The sequence below is a fragment of the Gobio gobio genome, assembly GCF_949357685.1.
Source record: "Gobio gobio genome assembly, chromosome: 8".
Lineage (NCBI taxonomy): Eukaryota > Metazoa > Chordata > Actinopteri > Cypriniformes > Gobionidae > Gobio > Gobio gobio.
Window position 1 is genome coordinate 37,480,943 of NC_137114.1, and position 23,444 is coordinate 37,504,386.

Consider the following 23,444-nt stretch of genomic DNA (forward strand, 5'->3'; position numbering starts at 1 on the left):
GCTTTCAGAATACACTTTAGTATCAGTGCTCGTCTGTTTTCCGCCGTTTTGTTAATTACCTCTTTAGTAAACCAATACATAACTAAAGCAGCGCTGCTTGCATCTCCTCCACTTGTTATTGTTGCAGACAGTATTGCACAAAAATTATTATTGTCTGTCGCTGACTGGGAGGAGCAGCCGCGGGCAGTCCCACGTCTCTGGACTAATTTGCCTAATATTCACGGTACTTTAGACCGCAGTGGAAACGCAGACAGTAGCAGGTCTGGGGGGAAAAAGTTCCTGTAAAAAAAGTTCCTGGTACAAATTGTTCCGGGTAATTTCGGTGGAAACGGGGCTTAAGTTTCAGAACTGAAAACTTTAAATAAAAACCTGAAAACCTTATTAGTCCAAAACAGCTTCTATCGAAACCACGGTCTGAAAATAATTAGTTTTGGAATGTGCCAATTTATGATGTCATAGATATTTGAAAGAACGCCTCTGCAGAAGATACCTACTTAATTATTGCAACTTTGGCACTGCCCATTGGTGTTTTAGTGAGATGACGAGGAGAGAAGAGTGATACAGGATCACTGGACTAAAAATAACATTACCTTCCACATCCTAATGTTAGGAATGTGGGTATTTATTTTCAACAATGTGAATGTCTCAGTATGAGCATTATTTATTTGTATTCGGTACATTCACTCTGGATTCTTTGGTAAATCAGTTGCAATTTCGGCACAGGCTTGGCAAACTTGGACTCGACTGTAATGCCACAACATGTAAGTAACTGTTTTAATTATACTGCCTCATAGGTGACCAGTGATTTCTGATATGTAATGATGCATGTACAGTCAGTCAGATGTCCTTTGTCTCAAAATCATGTATTGCTGTTTATGTGTCAATAAATCAAACCAGTGACTAAATGGTCAACTCCACAATGTTTCTCTTAGTAGGATGAAAATAATTTATTTAAACTGCTTAAATTATATATAGAAAGTGGTCAAAGAACACTCCCTTTGCATGTTTTCCCTTGTTTTTTTGTTTTTTTTTGTAAAATTTGTATAGGGTTGCTAACGACCCGAGGTGTGTAAGAGTGTAAGTATTTTTATCTTACACAACAATGATTGAATCTTTGATGACTGAATACGTGCAATTCACCTTGATTCTACAAGGTGGCAATGTCTGATACACAATGATGTAGTGACGTTTCACTCATAGTTACCGCAGGCAGAAAACAAAAGAATAGGAAGTATCATCAGCAAAACTTGAAATGGCTCAAGGATTTACAGCAGAGCAAGTACTGAACATAATCAAACAGTGTCACATGATATGTTTGAGATGGCAAATATGAGCCAGATGCTGAATGTACTGGGAAATTAGTTCTGATGAGGACAGTGATGATGGTATAAAACATCTGCTCAAACTGAACCCTTCCAAGCTCCAAAAGGTAACAAAATATGCTTTATTTTATTCTTCTTTAATTGTTACTCTAATACCAGGAGAGTTTTATATTATCGCGGCAGGTACAGTTAGATATAGATCTGGGTCGCTTAAGACCCGGATATGTAATAATGGTGAAACTGGTGAAACATTCATGCATTTAAGGGTAAATTAACTGTTGTGCCAAGTTAAAAGTTAGAAGAACTGTGTGAAGAAAAAGTGGCCTAAGTATTGAGAAATGTGTTTTTAGCATGTGTTAAAAATAAAAATCACTGTAAAGAATGTTCTTCTTTTAGCATGAGCTGCATGAAAATTAGTGACTGAGAGACGGCTGAATGTCTCACCTTAACCATTGTCCCATTGTCCTTGTACTGCCAGTTGAAGTAGAGGTTTCTAATGCCGATGCAGCTGCTGTAAGTGCAGGGTAAGAGCACTGAACTTCCATTCATCACTTCAACAAAATTGATCTTCGCTGTATTCACCTCCAAAGCCTGAGCGTACCACACTCCTGAGAGACATGGAGGAGAGATGAACATCGATTATTAAGACTTTTTATCCAAGCGCAAACAATTACCAGTGATTAAGAGACATGGTTCCCCACAAAGATGTTTTTGTTGTTTCGTTTTTAAGAAAATTATTCCAGGACAGTTGTGTCGTATGCACCTGAGCCATAACAATTCATAAACATTGAATTCCCAATGAGAAAAAGAGCCATTCAATATGACATGCAGAGTTGTTTTCTGACCCAGCTCTGATATTCGCAGCATGTGTCTTAGCTGAGAGACATTGCGGGAAGGACTATTTTTAAATGCTTCCATCTCAGTGTTTAATTTCACAAGCATAGAAGATGACTCTGATGGTAGCATGTAGCTAGGTTATCATGTGATACACAAAAATACACAGCACAAACTGTTTTAGGGTGAATTAGGCCTATGTTTTTCATATCCTTTTTTTGTGTACTGTATAAGTGTAGATGACTTGACATTTCAAGTGGTTGTCCTGTGGTGCAACATGCTATAATTTATTGGAAACTTTTTCCAATTCTATATTTCATTGTATAGTTACATGTGCAGTTTGTGTATCATAAGAATACATCAATTGATATATCAAATGATATTTGTTCTTTTAAAAATACCTCACTCATATGAATTCGTACGATTTGTCCCCCCACCCGGCCCCCCACCCCCCCCGGCACGTGCCTGTGATGTACAGATGTACTTTTACGGACTTCAAAAACAGAGCCACTATCAATGCCATTATAAAGCTTGGATTAGCCAGGACTTTTTTAATAGTTTTGTTTTTTTACACTTTTTGCCTTCTGACAGGGTGAGTTTGGGTGGCAACAGATGGAGGCGAAAGACCTAGCCTCTGACTGTGGAACAGATGTCCCATTGAGAGCTAGTACATGTGCTGCTGTGCCAGTAAAGAACGATACAAACTCACATACTTCCATTCCAAAGAGATTCAGGTATTACAGAAAATACTCTTTTGAGTGAATATTTGTTTGATACCAAGAAAATGTCAAAGGACTGCCTAACATGTAATCATTCGGCCAAAAGAAGATGCTGTTTATAAACTTGATAGTAACATGCGTTTCTACTTTGGATGCCCATTTATGATTTAAAGGTGCAGTGTGTAATATCTAGGAGGATCTATTGACAGAAATGTTTTTAGAGGTGTAAAGACCTTACATAATGAACCATTATGTTTTTATTACCTTAGAATGAGCCTAAACGGACAAACTGCTCTACAAAGCGCAAGCTACTCTCTGCTGTCTCAGACGATGACATCTTTGTTCATCTTTTTTTTTATATAACTCTGATTTTATTCGTCTGAAAAAGGAATGTCATATACACCTAGGATGACTTGAGGTAAATTATGGGCTAATTTTCATTTTTGGGTGAACTAACCCTTTAAAAGTTACATAGTGTAACTTTGAATAAAAATCATGAAAATATGAATGAAATGAAAACATTATAAATTAAAATATCGGTGTTGTCCAGTATTATCACTGCATCTGATATATTTTTAAGTTTGCTCTTTTCCATTTTGGAGGGAATATATTCTAAGCTCTTCAAAATGCATTATGGGATTGGTTTAATCATAAAGGATATCTCAGAAGATAATAATTGTTCAGCCTTTAACCTGAGATAGACTTTACATCAGAGAAGGCTGTGATGCCCCTAAACAGCAACTTAGGTAGGCAGAAGTCAAACTTAAGACAAGCAGGTTCAGATCAAATAGTCTTGAGTGGCACTTTAGATGATGCTGGTTGTTAAGATCCAGGGTTCAAGGAAGATAACAGCCTCTTTACCAAGATCATATGCCTGCCTCCAGTCTGCTGCTTTCTGGCTATTGATCCCTGTAGCATTGCTCATAGATGGACGACTAGCCATTATAGTGCACTTATTAATCGATGAGGCAACTCTAAAGCTCAGAGAGTTCATTTCTGAGCCTGTCATCATGCGGACTTAACTGATGCACAGAAGATGCTGTCAAATGGACAGCTGACATGATCATTCTCCTCCTTTTGGAGATTTTTTTTTTCAGTTGTTCTTCTCTCCTTCAATCAACTAATATGTTGGTCTCCTTTACGTTATACCATAAAGAGGTCAATTTATAATTCTACACAAATTTTTTTGTGCCCAAAACAGTCATTAAGCCATACAAATAAATGTATTGTAGCTGAAGTTTTTAAAGATTGATTGAAGGTTTTACTGTAAGAAAGGTCAGATGATTACAGGAAAACCAATAAAATGGTTACCATGTTTCAGCATGTTTCTACCATGTTTTAGCATTGTGCATAATTTGTTTTAGCAAGCTGATGACAGCCTACATTGCTAAGCATTACTAGCATGTTTAAAAACATGTTTTAACATAACTTATTTCCTAGCATGCTTGGCATGTTGTTAACATGTTCAGAGCATGTTTCATTGCTAAAATGTTTGATCATGTTACTAACAGGTTTATAGCATGTTTAAGTGTGTCTGACGGAGATGACAAATTAAGTTATGGAGTGAATAAATATATTTTTTTTTAGAAAAAAAGGTTTAGAAATAAACCTGCTCCCTTACATAGTTCATTATCTGAGAATAATGTAGTGTTAGTTTTTATTTTATAACATCTAAAATGTTTTGTCCCTTATCAAGAGTCAGTGAATTATAAGTAATATAATAAAACCAAACTTTTTTTCTTGGTTATACGGCCATTAAGGGAACATTCCATTTGAAAAAATTGCAAATAGTATGGGTTCCTTTTGAAAGCTCCTTTTTTGAGAGTTCTCTAAATATTTTGAAACAAGATTTTAAAAATGCAAGATGAATGCCCAACTAAAAAATTCCACGAATGATGTACAAATAATGTTTTGTGCTAACGTTGGAAACATTATTAAAGACCAGATAACTCTGAACAGTTATGTTACCGGTAATGGAATAATGTTTGTTCATAACGTTGAGAGAACCTTGCCAGAATGTTAGCCAAAGTTCAGAGAACGTTCCCTGTTTGCTGGGTTTTTTCGCATTTATTGGTGCAGCCACATAATTACCAAAATTTTGCATGTAAAAATGGTCCACTGTATTTTGTAAATAGTGTAGCGATGTATAAAATACAGCTTGTGATTCGCAGAACAGCGGTTAATGTTGCCGCACTTTTAGAATGATTGTAAAATATTTTTTTGCATTGTTGGCATGTTGTCAAGACAACATAATTCTAAACTAAACTGTATTAGGCTTGCTATTATAGTATTAGTGCAGAAAATGAGAAATAATAGTCTACTTGCACATATGGCAAGGAAGTGTTTGCAAACATTCTATCTTGAGAAAGAGCAGAAGAAAGTGGAAAGCAGAACAGACATGTTCCTCTGCAATCTGGAAAATAATTGTATTGCTTTTCATCACTCTATTATAGAAAACAAATAATGACTTAACAGCCCAGTGGTTTTGATAATTAATCTAACCACAGCATTGTGGAACAAGTGCCGAACAAGTCCTCTCACTGCTGTGGATAGCACACCTTCAGCAGTGTGAATCTGCTTGCAACTGCTTACATTTACACCTCAATAAGTCTCCAACCAATCATGGTAAGGAAGCAGAATAGATGTTATTATTCCAAAGAACACAAGACTAAATGATTATTAAGGGAAAGTCTGCCAAACTGTGCTGTTCCGGCTCTGCATGTTTATACATTTAGCAGACTTATGAAGAATCCCAACGTGAAAGGGTTAGATCCTTTAAACCTAGGATCTAAACACCCCCCGCCCCCCACCCCCCACCAAAAATAAATAAAAATCTGTCATTAATTATTCTCCCTCATGTCGTTCCAAACCCATAATACTTTAGTTCATCTTTGGAACACAAATGGAAATCTTTTTTATGAAATCTGAGAGATTTCTGTCCCTTCATTGGCAGCTACGCAACTACCACTTTGACACTTCAAAAAGTTCATAAGGAGATCTTAAATCAAACTGAGTGATTGTGGGAGAAGGACCATAGTCAGGGAGGTGACCAAGAACCCGATGGTCACTCTGACAGAGCTCCAGCGTTTCTCTGTGGAGAGAAGAGAACCTTCCAGAAGAACAACTATCTCTGAAGCACTCCACCAATCAAACCTGTATGGTAGAGTGGCCAGACGGAAGCCACTACTCAGTAAAAGCCAGTCTGGAGTTTGCCAAAAGTTTGCCACCTGAAGGACCCTCAGACCACGAGAAACAAAATTCTCTGGTCTGATGAAACAAAGATTGAACTCTTTGGCCTGAATAGCAAGCATCATGTCTGGAGGAAACCAGGCACCGCTCATAACCTGGCCAATACCATCCTTACAGTGAAGCATGGTGGTGGAAGCATCATGCTGTGGGGATGTTTTTCAGTGGCAGGAACTGGGAGACTAGTCAGGATCGAGGGAAAGATGAATGTAGCAATGTACTGAGACATCCTTGATGAAAACCTGCTCCAGACCTGCACTCTGGGGTGAAGTTTCCTCTTCCAACAGGACAACGACCCTAAGCACACAGCCAAGATAACAAAGGAGTGGCTACGGGACAACTCTGTGAATATCCTTGAGTGGCCCAGCCAGAGCCCAGACTTAAACCCAATTGAACATCCCTGGAGAGATCAGAAAATGGCTGTGCACCGACGCCCCCATCCAACCTGATTGAGAACCTTGAGAAGACCTGCAAAGAAGGAAAAAATAGGTGTGCCAAGCTTGTAGCATCATGCTCAAAAAGACTTGAGGCTGTTATTGGTGCCAAAGGTGCCAAAGTATTGAGCAAAAGCTGTGAACACACTTATGTACATGTGATATTTTGCGTTTTTAAATTTTTTAAATACATTTTCAAAGAATACAAACAAACTTCTTTCATTTTGTCTTTATATGTTTGTAGAATTGAGGGGAACAATGAATGTAATCCATTTTGGAATAAGGCCGTAACATAACAAAATGTAGAAAAAGTGAAGCGCTGTGAATACTTTCTGGATGCACTGTTTATTTATATGTATATTTTTATAAGCCTACATTTAATCTGTTCATCATATAAAATGATCGTGTCTCTTTATAAGAATTGGACTAAACCGCTCGATTCATATGGATTCGTTTTGCGATCTCTTTATGAACTTTTTGAAGCATTAAAGTGTTAGTTACGTAGCTGTCAATGGAAGGACAGAAATCTCTCAGATTTCATCAAAAATATCTTCATTTGTGTTTCAAAGATGAACGAAAGTCTTACGGGCTTGGAGCGACATGGGGGTGAGTAATTAATGACAGAATTTTCATTTTTGAGTGAACTAACCCTTTAAACCTCTGGGAAAGAAATGATGACTAAATCAGAGGATTACTTGTGTGTGTCCATCATAGAACTTGGTGCGTCTAATCTACAAGCTGGTTTAATTAAACTCTTACCTTCCCCACAGTCTCCATCACATTTCATAATTTTCACTGCCATTGTGTTTGGATAAATTCCTCAACTTAATTATTAAATCCTACAATGTTTTCATTCAGTCGCTGTGGAATTTAATTAAAACTCAATCTCATTTTAGGAATACCTGAACCTCATCTCCCTCTCTATCTCTCTGATTTGCTGAACAGTGCATTTTCGGTGGCCCATGTTATTTATTGTCTTTGTCTGCCGACAGTTGGCCACAGCTGTCCTTGGGGTGCTATGTTATTTATAGAGTAGATCGAGGCACCCTGTATATTCACTCTGACCTGTTTAGCATGGCTGACAAGCCATTCTCTGTGCCATGATGGCATTATCAACACCAAACCAGAATGAGAAAGTTCATGATCACTGTTACATCTGGACTCTGGTTGAATCTTTGGTGCATTAAAGGGTTAGTTCACCCAAAAATGAAAATTCTGTCATTAATTACTCACCCTCATGTCGTTGGACACCCGTAAGACCTCCGTTCATATTCGGAACACAAATGAAGATATTTTAGTTGAAAGCTGATGGCTGAGAAAGGCTTCACACAGGCCTCCATTGGCATTCAGTACATTGACACTTCCAAGATCCATGAAAGGCACTTAAAACGTCGTTACAAAGTCTATCTCACCACAGTGGCTCTACAATAATCATACAATGCGACGACAATAGTTTTTGTGCGCAAAAAAAAATCAAAATAACACCTTTATCCAACTTGTTCTTGTCTTCCGTGTGCGCCTCCACGACGCATGCGCGAGAATATGACGTAGCGCCGGTGTTCGGGAATCGATGAAATACACACTTAAGCTCCATTTTGAGCACTACGCCGATACCTAAAGCACGATCAATGTAGAATCCAACAGCTTAGACACGCGCGTCTTCCTCTGCTCGTAAACAAATCGCTTCTGGGTCATATGTCCGAACGCCGGATCTGCGTCATATTCTCGCGCATGCGTCGTGGAGGCATACACGGAAGTCGAGAACAAGTTGGATAAAGGTGTTATTTTGATTTTTTTTTGCGCACAAAAACTATTGTCGTCGCATTGTATGATTATTGTAGAGCCACTGTGGTGAGATAGACTTTGTAACGACGTTTTAAGTGCCTTTCATGGATCTTGGAAGTGTCAATGTACTGAATGCCAATGGAGGCCTGTGTGAAGCCTTTCTCAGCCATCAGCTTTCAACTAAAATATCTTCATTTGTGTTCCGAATATGAACGGAGGTCTTACGGGTGTCCAACGACATGAGGGTGAGTAATTAATGACAGAATTTTCATTTTTGGGTGAACTAACCCTTTAACTTACATCTTGTTTTTAAAGTTGATAATTTGTTCTGCATCCTAAAAGCAAATGTATGATTTTATTATGTATACATAATATAAATATCATGTGCATTGCAGTGTTATTTTAGTATCATCCAGATACTATTACAGTCTGTATTAATATTTTGAGTTAGTTTTAATTTTATTTCTTAATTTTCTGTTTTCATTTTTAATTTTAGTTAAAGTTTTAGTAATTTGGTGATGTAAGGCTTGGATGCAGCTGCTCGGCCATGGAAACCCATTCCATGAAGCTCTCTACACACTGTTCTTGAGCTAAACTGAAGGCCACCTGAAGTTTGGAGGTCTGTAGCTATTGACTCTGCAGAAAGTTGGCGACTTCTGTGCACTGTGAATAATTGCACAGGTGGCAACCTAGAGAACAACCCATTCTTTCACAAATGTTTGTAGAAGCGTCTGCATGCCTAGGTGCTTGACTTTATACACCTGTCGCCATGGAAGTGATTGGAACACCTGAATTCAATGATTTGGAGGGGTGTCCCAATACTTTTGGCGTCCGAAAACCTAGGCAACTGACCCGTTGCCTCGCTGCCTTATCAGGCAATGGCTTGTAAGGCAGCGTTTGTGCATGAAGGCACCTCACAAAACTAATTTCGGACAGACTTCTAAGGGAAGTGTAACTGTTTAATGATCTTCAGCAAAATAGAGAGAGCTTTGGTGAGAACTAAACAAATATTTAATTACTACGTTACTACATCAGAAGTGGAAAATGTTGGCAAAAACATTTACACACAAACTGACCAGCAAACGCAACTTTCGGGCACCATCTTTTTTTCCAGCTCAACTGTCACAGAATGGGAAGCACAGAATTGTGGGATATCAAAGGCAGCGAAGGATACAAATATGCTGCCTTCAAAAATCGATCAGATGAAGGTATCTCTGGAGACAGGAAGTGAAGCTAACATTAGATTTGGACGTGCCTTGGTGCCTTCCTGCCTTGCAATGTGTCCTCTGAAGGCAGCATTTTCCAGGTTTCGGACGCAGCCCTAGTGTAGGTTTTAACCCTGAAAAATGTATGAATCTTGCTGGTCAACCAAAGATTCAAACCCTTATCCCCAAATCACCATATCTTAAAGTTACTACAATAGTACCATGTAGCATGGTAATCTTTTTTTATTTTGGCATACTGTTAAGTACATATGAATGATGTGAATTATCAAAATAAATATGTGGGTTTGGAACTTGGTTCTGTCCATCGGTTGTTGATTGGATAGAGGCAGATCTGAATGAGAGCTTGAAGTCTATTTTAACAAAGGGGCGGATTTAAGGGGACTATATGAATAGGGAAGACTGGCATACGTCACCAGAGGGAAGTCTGTTTTTTCACGGAAAGATTTAGTTTTGACATTTTGATAAAAATTTTTTTTAAATGAAACCTATACGGATGAATTGTTCACAATAAGATCAATAACATGCATTTAGCATACATTTTTCAAATTTGATTTCATGCAGAATGCCTCTAACCTTCACCTTGCCCCTAAAGGTAACTGTTCTGTACCCATTATTCTTTGCATCAGATCTCTTAAACCCATATTTAAGAGCAGATGTCAACCTGACCGGCAAACACACATACGAACATTCCCAGGGGAGAACACTCACAGTCATCTTTACACTTTTTGCCTTCTGACAGGGTGAGTTTGGGTGGCAACAGATGGAGGCGAAAGACCTAGATGCTCTCTGACTGTGGAACAGATGTCCCATTGAGAGCTAGTACATGTGCTGCTGTGCCAGGAAAGAACGATACAAACGCACACTTCTATTCCAAAGAGATTCAGGTATTACAGAAAATACACTTTTGAGTGAATATTTGTTTGATATCAAGAATGTCAAAGGACTGCCTAACATGTAATCATTCGGCCAAAAGAAGATGCTGTTTATACACTTGATAGTAATATGCGTTTTTACTTTGGATGGCCATTTATGATTTAAAGGTGCAGTGTGTAGTATCGAGGAGGATATATTGACAGAAATGCAATGCATTACACATAACTATGTTTTCAGAGGTGTATAGACCTTACATAATGAACCATTATGTTTTTATTACCTTAGAATGAGCCATTTCTATCTACATACACCGCAGGTCCCCTTACAGTGAAGTCACCATTTTGTGCCGCCATGTTTCTACAGTAGCCCTTAATGGACAAACTGCTCTACAGAGCGCAAGCTACTCTCTGTTGTCTCAGACGACAACATCTTTGTCCTGTGTCGGCCACCTTAGCTTCTCTTTGTGCTTCGAAAAAAAAGTTGCAATTTGCAACCTCACTGCTAGATGCCGCTAAAATGTACACACTGCACCTTTAATTACCTTAGTGAAGTTGTGTAATTTTAAAACCTGAACTTAATGCCTCTTAAAATGACAAAAAAGTCTAGTTTGAAATACAATAGAACTGAAATGCCTACTACCTGAACAATGGCCCCTCCTTATACTGTAGTTGCAAAGATAAACATCAGTGAATAATTCATCTTCTCAACTCAGACCTCTTTATTTGCTGAGAGGACTGTTTCAGGATGAGTTTGCTTTTACCCTAGGGTGAGGTCAGCATGTGGGGAACACTCTGATTTGCCTTTTATTTTTACCTTCTATGCCAGGTCTTTAAACTGTCTGAAATTCTGAGTGATGTCTTTCCTTCATCCACATAGACTTAAAAGTCCTCCACATTCCCCAAAGCCATTACATCCTGTTTCTCGCCAAATTTCCTGCTAACTCGCTTTTATCCCTCTCTTCATATCCAGACATTTCTCTTTCACTTAATGCTTTTTCTGGACTGTAAAAATCCTATTAAACTTTTGATAAACAAAAAAAAGTATATTGTTCATTTCATATTTGACCCATTCACATTTAATAATGTTAATATTCTGTTGATCTGAAAATAAAGCTTTGTCCCCGTTATGGTTGAATCAAAGGATCGGATGGATGCCAGTCATTTGCCAAGAGATCTCTTATTTATTATTTTTGTATGTCAGACATAGTAGAGACATTGAAAAGTTATTGTCTCATGTCAGCAGTATGTATTTCTCCACAAATATTTCACAGATTGGCCAAATGGCTGTTCTTCATCAAAAAATCTTGTTATATCACTGTTTCTACAAAAAAAAAAAAAAAATTATTAAGCAGCACAACTTTTTTCAATATTGATAATAATTGATAATAAAGCAGCAAATCAGCATATTAGAAAGATTTCTGAAGGATCATGTGAGACTGAAGACTGGAGTAATGATGCTGAAAATATATTGCTTTGCCATCACATGAATAAATTACATTTTAAAATATATTATTATTATAATATTTTAAAATTGAATTATAAAACTATTTCACTATTTCTGTTTTGCTGTATCTTTGATCAAACAAATGCACCTTTGGTGTGCATAAGAGACTTCTTTAAAAAACATAAAAAATTCTTAAATATTCCAAACTTTCAATTGGTAGATTGAAATATATATATATATATATATATATATATATATATATATATATATATATATGTATAGAGAGAGAGAGAGAGAGAGAGTGTGTGTGTGTGTGTGTGTGTGTTTGTTTTTGTGGTTTACGAGGACTTTTGACCTGAATACGCACCAGCATTACGGGGACATTTGGGTTTATGAGGACAGGGGCCATGTCCTCATAATTCCGGCAGTGTAGATCACATTTACTATGTCCCAGAAGCACCCTCTCCAATTTTGGCGCGATGTCCTTACATACCACAAAACCCAGAAATTTTACTATACACAGTGTATCCCTGATTTCGGGAGTGCGCCCCTGGAGCCAGGTCCCGGTATAACACCTGCGTCATCAAACATTTGCATAATACACACAAGTGTAAGTTTTGAGGCCTCTGATTGGACAGATCGGTTCCGGTAGGCGGGAAATCGTGAAAACAAGATGGCGCCGGTGGGCGGAGCTTCATTCAGCTTCAGCATAAGTCTGTATAATAAGCAACATAATGCAAAATACTAATTATTTAAGTATTTTTGCAAGTAATATATTAATTATATGATAAAATCCCGTTTATATTATGATAAGTGTGGTGTAGTCAGAGGTGTATGGGGCAAGTTAATTTCCTGTTTGGACCGGACATGAGAGGACTGCGGACCTGATGAAGGCAACTGTTATTTAAAGGTAAGTTATAACACTGTTTAATAATGTTATAATGCTTCTCTAATAGCCTGTGGGTCCGTTTGTCTTATTTGTGCATGTCCTGTTAGCTCTTCCCAGCTCGTTTTACACTTAGAAAGCAGCTAGCGCGTGATGCTAACGGTGCTAGCGCACTTATAGTGATTCTGTTTACAGAGAATCAGCGATGCTCGTCATTTAAAACTTGTTTAATAAAGCTGGTACATTATATTTTATTTACAGAGTATTGTTAAAGGTAACATTAAAGCTTAAATGTTACCCAGGTTAATAGAGATGCACAATATTAAAAAAAAAAATGATATGGCAATATTGTTTTTTTTCCCCTGCAATATATAATGCAATATGAAAAACAACTTCACCAGATGACTTAAATAGCTTTATTTGGAAATAACTAATCATTCTAGAATGATTGGTGTGATTTTGTAGGGGTGTGCGTCTGCATAGAAAATAATAAACTGCAAGCATAGATACAAAAATGGAACAAAAATATGAAATAAACAGTGCCTCATGTTTTCCAGGTAAGTCTAATAGCATTTAGGAACAGTAATAAGGGTATATAGAGTAATCAACTGTAAAATAACACTGCATAGTCTTTACTGTATACATCAGATATAATTATTCCTGGTTAAAGCTACAAAACTGATTTTTTTCTTTGTATTTGGATGTTTTATTGCAATTAATGACAGTCCGCAGCAGTTTATTAGGCTGTTTTCACTATAAGAGATCCACTATGATCCATATAGCCTACTTGACTTCACATAGGGCTATACTCCAATGTCACTACCATGAATAGGTATGAATGATAAAGCAATGTATTGTGCAGCCCTACAAGTTAATGTTCATGGCTTTAATGCATCACATTACATGTGTGTTCATTACAGTATGTCAGGTTGTGTGTGGCTTTACACCAGTTTTATGAGGACACCGTATTATGAGGACATCATAAGAACATGTTCTTGATGTTTGACTTGACTGAAGGATGTCAGTGTGTTGTGTTAGTTTGAGAATCCTGGTCTATGAGGACACTAGTTTTACTGGGACACTGTGGTGCACATATGGAATACTAGGATCGAGACTGATAACCCATAATTCACAGCTCATTTCGGCTAATACCAATATCGAAAAATATTTATTATAATTACTATAATATATATAATAATTGAAGAAGAAAAAAATAGGACCCTCGGTTGAAATTGGCTTTCAATATGTAATACTAAAATGAATATTTATTTGCCTTTATTTTGTTTTGATTTTGATTTGCTCTTTTTTTTTTCAGATGATAACTGAGAAGAATCAGATTAAACCAAACAAGATACAGCAACTCTAAAGGTATCCAATAAGGTAATGTAATAATTGAGTTATTCCTTAAAGAATAGAACAGATTTCAGCTCAGAAACCGATCGTTTGCCAGAGTTATCAGTCACTGAATTATGATTGTGTGTAAAAAGTGAGTCAGGATCACTTACTGTGCAACTAGCACAGACGCAGTGTCTCGTATCACTCTCATACACACAAATACTGGAGCTCAGGTGCCGTCCAAATGTGTGTAGTGACCAGTGTCCCGGTAAAACTAGTGTCCTCATAGACCAGACTTCTGTCAAACTAACAACACACTGAGTCAAAGTCAAACATCAAGAACATGTTCTTATGATGTCCTCATAAAACGGTGTCCTCATAAAACTGTTGTAAGACACACACACACAACATGACATACTATAATGAACACGCATCTAATGTGATGCATAAAAGACATTAACATTACCTTGAAATATTGATTTGAAATTGAACTATTTTGTAATCTTGTATATTATCTCAAATCAATATTTCATGTGCAAATATTTATTGATGGGTAGTTATGTATGATTATCTGATTATCCTGTCCATGTTTATTTTGTATTAATTACTGGCTGACTGTACATTATCCCTTTGCTATATTCCATATATTATGTTTTTAGGTGAAGTGTTTCTGTATGTAACGCTTTATTTCATATGTTCAGATAAGCCGTCAGACCCAACTGTCATCAGGCAGTGATGATTGTGCTGCTCTTACTGTGGGACTACACAAGGTAAGTGAGAGTTGTGCTGTAAGAGAATGAGCAAACCAAGCAAACACACGTGTGAGATCTAGGCTGTTCACATATTTACATCAGTGTTTCATGTCTAATTTGATGTTTTGTAGACTCTCTGTGAGGTTGATCCCTCCTCACTCTGTCCCAGTCAGAAGTCAGAGATACAGAGAGTACAGAAGGTATTGTTTTTTTTCTTTTTCTTTTTGGAAATTAAAATTAGGGATGCACCAATGTAAACATTTGGGCAGAGTTCGATAACTGATCGTTCTTTATATTTGAAAGCCGATAACTGATATATTGGCCGATTAATCTAAATCCAAATTTTATATACTTTGAGAGCCTGATTACAAAAACAAAAGGCTCATCATTAAAAGCCATGACTCAAACACTTCAACATAAATCAAACCTATACAGTACAGTAGCCATTCATTCTATTGGCTATCATATGATTGTAAAAATTAAATTAATTAACTTTCTTTATTAAAAAAAAAATGACAACACTTTACAATAAGTTTTCATGTTGTTAGTGTTAGTTAACATGAACTAACAATGAATGAACAATACTTCTACAGGATTATTAATCTTAGTTAACGTTAATCTCAACATGTCTAGGATCCAGTGTTGTATCTGTCATTTAGTGCACACTGTGAACTAACATCAACTCACATATTTTATTAACTCACATTAACAAAAGTTTTGCTCTGTTAGTTCATGTTAGTTAATGCAATAACAAATGTATTGTAAAGTTTTACCCAAAACATCTATTGCCTTACAAATAATAATAAATAAAATGAAATTAAAATGCAAACAAGTCATGGGCAACATTACTTAGGCTACATAAAGAATCAAATGCCTGTGCCATGGATAAATCAAATCAAATGGACAATAAGGGAATTATTTTACTCATAGTAAAAACTAGTCCCAAAGAATTCACAGCGTCTTATTGCAATAGTCTTCTCATTATAATGTTATGTATATATGACAGTCAGTTATTATTGTCCTGCATTGCTGTTTGAGCTCGCGTGTGGAAGAGATGATCACCAGTTGGCCTACAGTGAAGCACTTTACTGCAGCGTTCAGTAACTCATCCTGTCTGAGATAAATCAGATATACACAACATTTTAAAAATATTACATAATTCCACAAAATGCTGCGAATGCACAAACAAACTCTCCCTGTAACACCGCGCTGATTGTGATGCACCTTGACTGTGTCTTCCTTTTCAAAGTGATTCAAACATTTCACAACCATCATGGTGAACAGTACACATCTGAAGCTCAAGGAAATAATCCATTATTTATTAGTCTTAATCAGGGCTCCGAACCGGTTCAAGGAACGAAAACGAAAACCGGAAACGAACGAAATTTTAAGAGGAACAAAAACGAAATCAAAATCAATTTGAATCGTTCTGAACAGAAACGTTAATTTGAAATGCCCATTAACCGGTTAATAACGTTATTTTATCGTTCTCTTTAATATTTTTATTTGGCAGTGACCAATCATGAATAGAGTAGTACAACATGTGATGTGACGGATCAAGCGTGAGTGAAATGTCATCTATGAATCTACTGTCAGTATGAGCGCGCATTTACACGCCTCAAGTACATTTCTCTCCTCACTGAGGTCTACAATGAAAGCGCAGGTATTGGAGGACATTCTTTTCATACGTTTAAATAAGCAGTTCGGACTTTAAGCTCAAATAGACTGATTTAGGCTAGTTTATGGATTCCGTTTAAGCCTATCCAAGTAGGCTATAGCATCTATCAAACATTTTTCCTATAGTCTTTCAGATTGCCAATACAGGACAGCTCAATGTTTTCTATATAGACGGTTGATGCTTCGTATTAAATGGTGTTATATTGCATTAAATGATCAAGCTTTATTAGCCGACTGAATTTGATTATGTGATGCAGGACGTGTTGCGCAGTGTTTGCTTTGAAATTAGCAGTTGACGGTACATTAAAAGAGCAATGGTTATCCAGTTTATTTATTCTTTATTCATGCAATTTTTTAAACAAGTCGTGTTGAAAAAAAGTACATACAAAGAATGTTATCACTCTTCTGAAAAGAATTAGGCATATAGAGGGCCACTTTCGATTGTCTAACGCTCCATTAAAACAGGTCAATATTTGTCCCGCTGTTTATGCTTTGTAATTAATGCATGTATTTCTGTTGTGGTTTTAAAAATGTTATGAAATAAATATTCAAGTTTAATTACCATGCGTTATATTATTATTGAGTGAAAATAAGTCTATTTATACATATTTGTTTAAAGTATAGGCTAAATTAAAATAACGTTATTAACCGGTATTTTTTTTTATCAAACCGTTTTCGGAACAGTAATGTTTATTGAGGAACGCAAAAACGGAAACGCTATAATATCGATTCTGCTCGGAGTGAACCGATTGATATTTTTTTTCGTTTTTAAGCCCTGGTCTTAATATATCGGCCTCATTGTTATTATCAGATGGAGTCCAGTGTCTGTGCTGCTTCATTTGGATCATCTCTGAATCTTTGTCTGTAGTTGAATGTTTATCTCTTCTTTCTTTATCTTGCTTTCAGGTGAGCCCTGAGAAGGACCAGTTCTCATTGGATGATCAAGACTGTGCTGAGATGGTAATAAAAAGAACTTTGCATCTTTTTAGAAAATGCTAGTCTAGTAAGAACCTTTTCATGTGTTTTTACTGATATGATTTGTCAAAACAATTCCATTTACACTTGGCCACATAAATGGGCCTTTGCAAAACGGATATATATCCATTTTTTTATTTCCATGCTATACGCTGGTTTAACGGTGTTCACGTCATCGTAAAACTACCGCTATGAGAAGCATTTTATTTATCATCAGCTAATTTCAAGATCAATAGGAGAGAGAGTAGCATCAGCACTGGTTAAATAATTTATTCTCACTACTTATAATGAAGATGAGCGCTGTCATATCTGACTAGAACATGTCATATAGCCTAAAACACGCACTCACTTGTTTATAATTTGGTTTTGTGAGGAGTAAAGTTGTGGTAAACAATATGCGGTTTCAACAACCATCTGCATTTACACTTGTCCAGTTTCATCTGGAATGCGTCTCAGACCACCTCCTGAAGTGCTTTGAGTCACCGGATTTAATTCCGTCTCCAAATGTGTTTGTGTAATAACATAAATTGTCTTTGTATCTTGCGGCATGCACTTTGGTAAAGCGTCTCTAAAATGAAATTAAAATCAAAAGCACGATATAGCTTCGTGCCCTTATCAAATCACACAAGACGATAATGAAGTAAGTCTACAGTTTGTTGTGCTGCGTGTTTCAAACTGAACCGCACACTTTCCTCACTCCATCAGCTCATGATCTGGCATTGTTCACGCCTCACAGCCAATGAATGCAGTGAACTCCATCTCTACATGTGCCTTGAGCTTAACACGCAGCGAGCACAACTTACACTCTATTAGCACATTTGCATTATATCCAACAGTTTTGTGGACAGTTGATTTACAGTATTTCACCCCATTTGTAATAAGAAACACTGAAACTGCAGGCTTCTGCCAGTATAACAGCTTAAGCGAAGAAATTAAGAAGGAAGTATTGTAAAATAAAATAATCATTATAAAATATACATTTTTCATTGACAGTAGTAGTATATTAGTATCTTAGCAACAATTCTAATAATAGTGATCTAAAAGTATTATAGTTATTATGGTAACACTTTACAATAAGGTTGTATTAGTTAACATTAGTTAATGCATTAGTTAACATGAACTAATCATGAACAATTCCTGTAGCTTTACTGTTTTTGTAATTTATCTTACTGTACATATTTACATTAGTTTACACAGCAGTTGACACACACTATGGATGAATATTTCTAACTCACCATCTTACTCTAAAGGTAAAAATGCTGTTGTATACCTTATCAACATTATTAAACAAAGCATGTATATTATTGGATTTTGAGAACCTTATTATCACGTGTACCCTATTTCAACATTAACTGATGTGTTAACATTTGTAGGTTCATTAAATAATAATAAATGCTTTGTTAATGACAAGTCATGTTGATAAAGAGTCTACAAATGTTAATAACACATCAGGTAATGTTGAAATAGTGTACACTTTACAACAAGGGTAACAAAATCCATCAATACATGCATTGTTGAATGTTAGTAATGATAGTAAAGTGCGTATAAACATGAACAACCTGTCTGTTGATGTTTAGATGGTTTCCACTTTAGAATTATGTTTGCCAACAGCCCAAAATCAATGGCTTAATATTAAATAATGTTGATAAGGTACACAACAGAATTTGTACCTTTAGAGTAAGATGATGCGTTAGAAGCCAGTGGTTTTAAGACAGTTATATACGGTGTGTGTGTGTGTATATATATATATAGATCTATAATATATAATGCTGCAGTGTGTCAGTAGGTAATATCAGTTTACATTTCTAAACATTCCTTTTGCCATTAATTGTAATAATCAGTTATCAATAATCAGATTTTTGCACTTTTATATAGTGAAACTTTTCTAGAAGAACATTAATGGAATCAGTGTTGCACCAACATTGTAATTCTGGCTTATACCAATAAGTTGATCATGTTCATGTTGGTCAAAAACTTAAAAAGGAGGTGTTTAATATAACATTTCTTCTCCAGAATAATATTTTGAATGTCATTTGAAATGTGATTTTTTTAGATATCAGGTGTATATTCAGTTTTAAGATCTAGATACAGGTTTGCGTTATATCTGAGTTTCTGATCAGTGTATAACTGATTTCTTCCAGGTGTTCAGAAGATGCCCATTGAGAAAACCACTGAAGTTTCTCAAGGTACCTGAGGTTTAAATCAGAATACCTCCATCAGTGTAAGTACAGGAGCTCTCATATAGTCAGAGCTTACTAAAGCATGTGTTCTTCTGTACAGACAATGACAGTGAGGCAGAAACTGAAAGGACAAAACGTGTGCTGGTCAAATGCTGAAGTTACGGCTGTAATTGAACATTTTAAGGCTCATATAGCCAAAGGAGAACTGGCCACACTGACTGAAAGACCACAGTGTAAGACCGCAGAGGATCCGGTTTTGGGAAAGCACAGAGGACAAAAGATATTTTGTAAGAAATCGTGGAATTACCTTGAAAAGCAAAGCCTAAAATAAGTGATGTTACATCATGTGTCTCATTTGATGCTGGATTATTACTTTGGTTGTTGGTTTTGTTAGTTCATTCTATAGCTAAACTTATGTAGAGCAGCAGAACAAACTAAGAGCTCACTCTATACATCTAGAAGTTGAACTGTTCTTGAAAGAAATAGTATTATTATACGTTTCAAAACTATTATTGATCTGACTGCATTGGCACTATATGAGAACTGAAGTGAGCTGGACGATGACATGAGTGTTTTCTCCAGAGCTGCTATAGATCATGGCCGTCGGAACCATTGTATGTGTGCGGGACAAGACCCACCCACTTTTTACGATCAATGATATTGGACCCACTCACTTTTACCGTCTGTAATTCAGCACGTCTGTGCACAAACCTCTAACCATTATTAAACACATGTTAGATGATTAATTTCAACTTTTCTAATATATTCTTCATTTCTATTGGAAATAAATGCCTTTCCGATCTGATATGTGATGGAAAAAGGGAGTAGAGTGAGTTCGGCAAAAGGTGGATTCGAACCGCGGGTCGATTTGCGTCAGCTTGATGCCATGCGTCTCACCCGGCACTATTGCTGCTCTCACTGATACAGTGATTTCCGTTTTTTTGTCTGGCCCAACCAGACGTTTAGCAAACAAGGCGGTATATTTCTACTTAATGTAAATGCCGTCTACTCTAAAAAATTTCTGAGAGGACCCACCCACTTTTTTTTTTGCTTCCGGCGCCCATGCTATAGATGATATTAACTAAAGGAATAACTGATGATTTCTACAACATAACTCAATCAACACTGAACGACAACACTATACTCTTCTAGAGCTGCTCTACAGCCCAAACTAACTTCATAATCAAATATCATTTTAATAAATGTAATAATAATACATCATTTTCCTGTTATCACTGTTTTCCTCTAAGCTGCTTTGAAACTCTGACTCGACAATTGTGAAGAATTGTCTTTTTGGGTAAAGCGTCTCTTATAAGTCGTTTCTCTATATGCTGCAGCATTTATTGCATGTCGAGTGGGTTAATTTAATATATATCAAAGCTGTTTAATGACTGATTTCAGATGTGCCTGTTTCCAAATGGGCTGTTTTGTCTATCTTTCCGAAGCTTTGTAATGATGCTGTATGCTTTCTGAAACATGTTTTTATGTTTGAGGCTGTCACTTTCCTCTTAAAATGGCATGACATGATGGTATCACATGGTAAAACTGGAAAAACTCAATGTTTATGTTAATATTTTAAGTCATAATTAAAGCACTTCTAAAACACTTTGGTCCCTGTAATGTTGTAAGTTTTTTTGTGTAATGTATTGGAGATCCGGTCCTCTTAAATCACCTTAGTCTTGGTAATGCACCATATCTTCAGGTGTGTGTGTGTGTGTGTGTGTTGTGGGCATGAACCATTAAACACACACGTCCTTATAATGTTGGATTGTGCAGTTGTGTATTGTGTTTAAAGATCATTCCTCTTAAATCACCTTAGTCTTGGTAATACGCAGTGTTTTCAGGTTAGTGTGTGTGTGTGTGTGTGGTCATGTACCAGTAAAACACACTGGCCCCCGTAATGTTGTATTGTGCAGTTGTGTATTGTGTTTAAGATCCAGTCCTCTTAAATCACCTTAGTCTTGGTAATACGCAGTGTTGTCGCATGTGTGTGTGTGGTCATGTGCCTGTAAAACACACTGGTCCCTGTAATCCACTGAAATGACATATTTTGTGTATTGTAAAACGAGTGTCCTCATAATACGGTCGGGCCCCAAAAATCACAATTATGTCATAGGCGGGAACATTTCAGGATGGGCGGGAATGTCCTTGTGTACCACCAAAATATCATATTGTCATATTTTCTGTTCTGTTGTGTGTATAGAATATTTGAAGTCAGATTTGTGATCTGCAGATTAAACAAAATTTTTGATAGTTTTATCACCACTGTAGGGCATTGGGAAAGGGGTGTCCCTTTATACCACCACCATACTGGTTTGGCCATCAAAGTCCTTCTATACCACAAAAACAAGTATGTGTGTGTGTGTGTGTGTGTGTGTGTGTGTGTGTGTGTGTGTGTGTGTGTGTGTGTGTGTGTGTGTGTGTGTGTGTGTGTGGCCCTGGTGTGTGTGTGTGTGTGGCCCTGGTAAACCCTATGTTATGGGGATAAAATGTCCCAACAAAGATGCCAATATCCAAAATCCGTGTCCTTGTGGGGACATATTTTAGGTCCCCATGAAGAAAACAGCTCAAAAACCATACTAAGTGATGTTTTTCTTCCACACCCATTCTCCATCCCTCCATCTTCTCTCTGTAACTTCATTCACCCCATCTCCTTCCATCGGCCATAATTCCCCCAGAGAGACCCTGTGCAGTCTACAGGAAAAGAGGGAGGGGCTCCGGCTTGCAGCAATGCTTTCTCACTTAATGTAGACTGCGGCATTGTGCTGAGATGGGGAGCGCATTGTTCTGATAATTTTACCACAAGCACTTTGTCAAGTGGTTTCCGTTTTTATTGATGGATGACCTGCGAGCAGATGGCCCAGGTTGTTTAGCTTTTTTATGGATGGGCATTAAAGGGGTGGTAAACAACGATTTCACTATTCTAACTTTAGCTAGCGTGTAATGTTGCTGCTTGAGCATAAACAACATCTGCAAAGTTACAACGTTCAAAGTTTAAAGCAAAGGGAGATATTTGCTTTTAAAGAAATCAGTTTCTAAGGACTACAGCAAACGGCCAGCAGGCGACTACACACATTCCTCCAGGGTTGGTGACATCAACAGGCTCAATATTTACATAAACCCCTCCTCCGAGAATTTTAAATAAGGGGGGGGGGGCATTTTGTATCGCGGCGCTGTTGTGGTATAGTAGGCTGGAGTGTTGTTGCCGCGATGCAGAGGAAACGCTGTTATATTCATCCGGATTGCAGGTCTGGGGTACTTGCTCTGTTCAGCCTTCATAGGGACGGGGGTGCGTTGCAGAGCGTTTAACATACAGCATGTTATATGCACATGTGTTTGAGTCAGCGCGCGCAGGGCTCCCTGGCTGCAGCACATCTAACAGAGGAAAACATCCACCGTCTTCGCGATTTCAATGCCAGATTTGCACAACGTCAGCTGCGTGAAAAAAACACTGCCGGTGCGCATTTCACGGAGGACAACACAAACTTCCACAAACTTCGCGAGTTCAATGCAGGATATGCACAACGGCTTGTCCTGAAAGCTGGATTTACAAACAGAAGCTGTTTACGGGCCACAACCTGTAAGTCTGATTTATTTTTCATCTATGTGTTTTCCTGTAATAGGTTAATTGTACGTTGTAGCAAGGAAGTAAACAGATGACAACGCTGTTCTGCAAACCAGTCTGTTAAATGCTCATTCATACTTAACGTTATCCGACGAACACCTAACGTTACAAACATTAACGTTAAAATCTCAA

The 23,444-nt window shown here is 37.1% G+C and overlaps 1 protein-coding gene across 3 annotated transcripts in view; it reads right to left on the reverse strand.

The window, feature by feature from the left end:
• scn4ba (sodium channel, voltage-gated, type IV, beta a) overlaps nucleotides 1–23,444 on the reverse strand; it is a 48,172-nt gene that overhangs the window by 12,002 nt on the left and 12,726 nt on the right. For all 3 annotated transcript variants that reach the window (XR_013817092.1, XM_079823999.1, XM_079824000.1), the window contains one exon: nucleotides 1,767–1,930. Coding sequence is in view for 2 of the 3 variants with exons in the window: in XM_079823999.1 (XP_079680125.1) it covers nucleotides 1,767–1,930 (164 nt within the window). In the remaining variant the exon portion in view is untranslated. The remainder of the gene's footprint in view (nucleotides 1–1,766; nucleotides 1,931–23,444) is intronic.